This window comes from Aegilops tauschii, chromosome 3, assembly GCF_002575655.3.
Source record: "Aegilops tauschii subsp. strangulata cultivar AL8/78 chromosome 3, Aet v6.0, whole genome shotgun sequence".
Lineage (NCBI taxonomy): Eukaryota > Viridiplantae > Streptophyta > Magnoliopsida > Poales > Poaceae > Aegilops > Aegilops tauschii.
Window position 1 is genome coordinate 474,813,283 of NC_053037.3, and position 4,718 is coordinate 474,818,000.

A 4,718-nucleotide genomic window follows, 5' to 3' on the forward strand; every position below is an offset into this window, starting at 1 on the left:
GAGGAGGAACGGTTGAATAGGCTGTATTGACTCATGCAGGCTCGCACGAGGTAAAATGATACTATCTTCATCCTGGTTTATTGGTCCCTATTATATTCGATGTCAAATTTTAATCATAAATTTAACTAACAAAGTGTTCATGCATGTCACCCAAAATTATATCATTGAAAACTATGTTCAAATACGAATCCAACGATATAATTTTTGTTGACATGCATTAACATTTTGTTAGTTAAATTTTTGGTTAAAATTTGACAAAAATTACAAAGAGACCAATAAACCAAGACGAAGGTAGTACTTTTTTTTAAAAACTTCACAAACAAATAAGACATCGTGTATGCTACCAAACCTCATCAACCAGCATGCAGACGACCAACTACGTGTGCACATGATTTTTTTTTTGCACCGTTTTAAAGCCAGGCTCCGGTTAGTCCGACACGTTCGCCTCGTGCAACCTCTGAAAATTGCTGGAGGCTACCAAGGAGCTCCTAAGCGATAAGTGAAACTTTGAATTAGCTACCACACCAAATCGAGTCAATGAACTATCACGGAATTGCGCCCTACGTGATCGTTCGTGCACGCGCCGTGTCCACATAAGTGAGCCTTTAAATGACACACACGGGCTGGGGTGGCGGCAATGTGGCAGACAAAGATTTGCTTGCTGCCCGTCACCTTTCTCCTATAATCGAAGGTACGTTGGCCTCGCGCGATCGTGCACGTACGTGCGACTATTTCTTGCACGGACGCCACTGTCCCCTGTCACAGCTCGCGCAGACACACGCCACTGCCGAGCAACACCGCCACACATCAGTATCGGCCACCCCATAATTTCCCTGCACCACTCATGCCGACGTGCACGCTGTCGCGCATCGAGCATTGATGATGCCGGAGCGGTGAGCGCCAAGCAGATAATGCATGCAGGCGCAAGGCCGTACCGCTGCATACTTGAAGTTTGAACGGATGCGTCGTGCGCATGTACGCGTGCCAGCACCGTCTCTACCTCTGTTCTCTGGCCCGGATCACGTGCACACAGAACCGCACAGGCCGGGGCAGCGCCACGTCCGATCTTTTCGCGCCCGCGCACGTACGGTCCACCGGCTATTACTACCACTACTGGCGTCCTGGTATCTTTGCCATATCGGAGGCCTGGCGCGGGGCGAGAAAAGTCCGTGGCGTCCGCAGTGCGTGTGAAGCGATGCATAGTCCGCCCGTACGGCGCGCAGGCGGAGCCACTCGGCGTCGCCAGAAGCCCACGGCCCTCTCCACGGACGCCGCTACGCCTGGTTGGTCAGAGGCAGGCGCGTCCGTCTGTGCGAACACTGGTCAAAGACGGACGCCGGAAGCGGCATGCATGGCCGGTGTCCATCGCTTCGGCCCGTTGCGATACGCCTGCCCACACGCCACGGCGGTCGGTGCAGTGCCAGCTCCGTTCCCTCGAGCCTCACGGCGTGGCCGGGGCAGATTCTTCTTTGACCGCTCCACTCACTGACGACCGGACCGCCGGGCCGGCATCATATCCGTTTCGCGTTTCGGCCCAATCCATCTTTAATCATTGTGTTCTTCGGCGACGGTGCTGACGGAAGAAACGGCCAGTGCGACCGGGGGCTACTCGTAGCTCGCTAGCTTAGCCCAAACTCACATGGCGGACAGTGCCGTGTCGAGTCACGCACCCAGCTCTCGTCTCCTTTCCTTGGAATGACCGTTGATGGGACTAGCACTGGCGCAGCGACGTGGAGTTGCAGTTTGGCTGGGACAAGCGAAAGCAGATATCGAAGAAGCCGATCGGGGTCCGTCCGTGGATGCACATGCGGCAGGGGCAGGCCAGGCGGGCGACGCCGAGAACGATCCGTCTCCGATGAGGGTGGTTTCGTAGTGCGCCGTGCCAGCAGTCGCCGCTGGCCGGGCCGCATCAGGCAGTGGTACGCTGTTGTATTTGACCGGGGCATGCAGCATGCAGGCACAGTGCATGGCGTGGCGCGAGAGGGAGGAAGGCAGGCCCCGTCGTCTGGGATCTGGCCGGGCAGCGAGCGGGGCTGTGGCCAGCCAGGGTGGCCGACCGCCCGTCCGTCGCCACCTTCCCGAGGCGGAGGACGCGCGAGAGGGACTGCCTCCGTGCGCTGCCTCCGCCTGTAGCCGAGCCAGCTGAGCCCTGAGCCCCCCTCCCGCCCCGGTCCACCGCCGCCCGCGCCAGTCTGCTCCGCGCTCCGGTAGCTACAGTCTAAAGCTGACGCCGCTGAGCCCTCACGTACACACGCAACGCAACCCGCCCGGCAAAACCCTACCTCCACTTGCCCGCCCCACCGTGGCCCGGCCCGCCCCCTCCCATTTCCTCCGTACGCGTACCAGCCCTACCATATCTATGCGTGCTAGCACAGGTGGCTTAGCTAGCTCCGTCTTCGAGCCGTGTTTGTGCGTCGGCCCACCGTCTCTGCCGACCGACTGCTCTACGTATGTACCACCACAATGGGAGCGAAGTGATCGAGGGATACGGCGTTCTAGCGTACGCCACCACCACACTGGGGCATGGCGGGCCTACGTGCTTTTAGCCATTTCGAGCGAAGTTCTCGGGCAGCCCGAGCTTTTGACCCGACGCACGGCCCAGCTGGCCAGCTCCCGTGCATCATCTGCAAAGCCCTGCCCGTGCGCCTGTGGGTTTGCGTCCTGGGTGGGGATGGCTACTTTGTGTCTGGAGACTCTCTCTAGGTTTGAATGCTCATCACAGCCACTGTTCATCGCTCCTCCTCAGTCCTCACACAGCGTGTGCTTGTGTCATTGCGTGCAATGGTCAAATTTAGCGATGGTTTCCTAGGAGGGGAAGTTTTGGTCTAGGGGACATATACACCTTATATGAAAAAATAATAGTAATTCAACAAAAAGTCAAAAAAATCTGAAAATATTTTTGAAATAAACTAGACCTTACATTGTACTTGTGAGAAAATTTTCACAAAAGGAAAATCCCCCATTGATTTCTTGTCAAAAAAGACAAAAAATTGACCAAAATAGTGTGAATAGTGACCTATAATAGCAAATGAATTTTGTCTTTTTTGCTGTGAAGTCAACATTAGTTTTTTTCGAGGAAATTTGTATACTAGTGCAAAAGTAGGTCAAGTTTATTCTAAAAATACTTCTGAACTATTTTGACTTTTTATTTAATTATTAAAAAAATTCTCCATATAGGGTGCATATACAACTAGGAACAAAAGGTATTTCCCTGGTTTCCCGCTGTTGCTTCGTGTATGGAGACTCGATCTCAAGGCTTGGATGTTCATCGCGGTCACTGTTCATCTTTTCTCAACACAGTGTGTGCTTACTCGTATGTGCAATGGTCAAATTTACTGATGGTTTCCTGCTGCTGTTGCTCCTGTTCCATCATAACTTTGATTGGACGGTTCTGTGCATGGGTTTTATTAGCTTGTCAAGAAAATATTACTATAATGGAACTGAGTCTAACGCTACGGCTGAACGTATTAACTCGCACTGACCTTGGCCATTTCTCAACCACTTCGCTGTCACTCTAAGTCCAAGCACTGTTTGCTAGAGAAAAGGGCACTACTTACTACATAAAAAAGCATCAAATCTGACCCCATCCCTGACAGACACGCTGCTTTGTGGTATTGCACGAGGGCGCCCGAGAACAAGATAAAAAGCAACAATATGAGTAGGAGATTAGAAGCGGGTGAGGAGTGAGTGAGCTTTGTCTGAACAGCAAAAACCCTGCATACACGTAGAAAAACATCAAGTAGGTCCTTCTGGGGTCGTCATGCGCGGCCCCACCGGCTACCACCCTGCTCCATTATATAATCACAGGTTTATGCTCTTCCCGGCCAAGAGCTAGCTAGAGTTTCCCACCTCACTCACTCCCTCAGCTCAGAGCTCACTGTCTCACTCGCCTCGATCCTCTTCTCTTCCGTCCAAGCTAGAGCTTTTCTCCCTCCCACCCCCTTCGCAGAGGTTCGCAGCTCGAGGAAGGGCTCGCAGGAAGAGCGGTGGCCGGTGCTCATGGAGGTCTGCGGCGCCGAGGAGAAGCAGACGCCGCCCAAGAAGAGGAGCGGCGGGAAGGGGGCGGCGATGGGCGTGCGCGCGGACGGCGGCGGCAAGGGCCGGCGGCCGTCCTTCCCCGGGCGGTGCGCGCGGCTCGTCAAGGAGCAGCGCGCGCGGTTCTACATCATGCGCCGCTGCGTCACCATGCTCGTGTGCTGGCGCGACTACGCCTGAGGCACGCCGCGCCGCCGCCGCCGCCTGCGATCGAAGGTCGATCGATCCATCGAGGAGTAGCAGACAGACCAAGACAAGCTCCCTCTCTCACTAGCCCAAGGATCCTCCTCCTGTGTAAAGAGTAGTAGATTTTTTCCTCTTATTTTTTTCTTTCTTACCGTTTGTTAGCATCACGAGTAGAGCGATGCAGTGTCGCCGCGCCGCGCATTTTGTTGTAATATTATTAATCTGAAATCCGATGTCATGTGAGCATCTCTCTGATAGTAAGGGGAAGAACTGTTGATCGTCGAAATTGGGGGAGGCTATTGGATTCCTGAAATGTGCACTGTGCGCTCCCCCTTGTTTGACTCCTCGATATGCGGGTGTGGTTCATCGGAGTGCGAAGAGATGCTCCTACGAATCTTAACATCTGGGCAACAACTAGTAGCTGCTTTTCGTCGACCGTTTTCTTTCTTTACTCATGGAAATCACCCGGAACGTTACCGGCAAAGGATTCTCAGCTC

The 4,718-nt window shown here is 53.8% G+C and overlaps 1 protein-coding gene across 1 annotated transcript; it reads left to right on the plus strand.

Annotated features, from left to right (window-relative positions):
• The first annotated feature begins 3,758 nt into the window (after positions 1-3,758).
• On the plus strand, positions 3,759-4,507 carry LOC120976849 (small polypeptide DEVIL 4). The gene has a single exon (XM_040404430.3). It carries the CDS (start codon positions 4,000-4,002, stop codon positions 4,213-4,215), a length of 216 nt encoding a protein of 71 aa, XP_040260364.1. The 5' UTR covers positions 3,759-3,999; the 3' UTR covers positions 4,216-4,507.
• Positions 4,508-4,718: the final 211 nt, after the last annotated feature.

Bases quoted from the DNA above. Each gene is read 5' to 3' on its own strand.
- LOC120976849 (XM_040404430.3), top strand. From the start codon at position 4,000: ATGGAGGTCTGCGGCGCCGAGGAGAAGCAGACGCCGCCCAAGAAGAGG.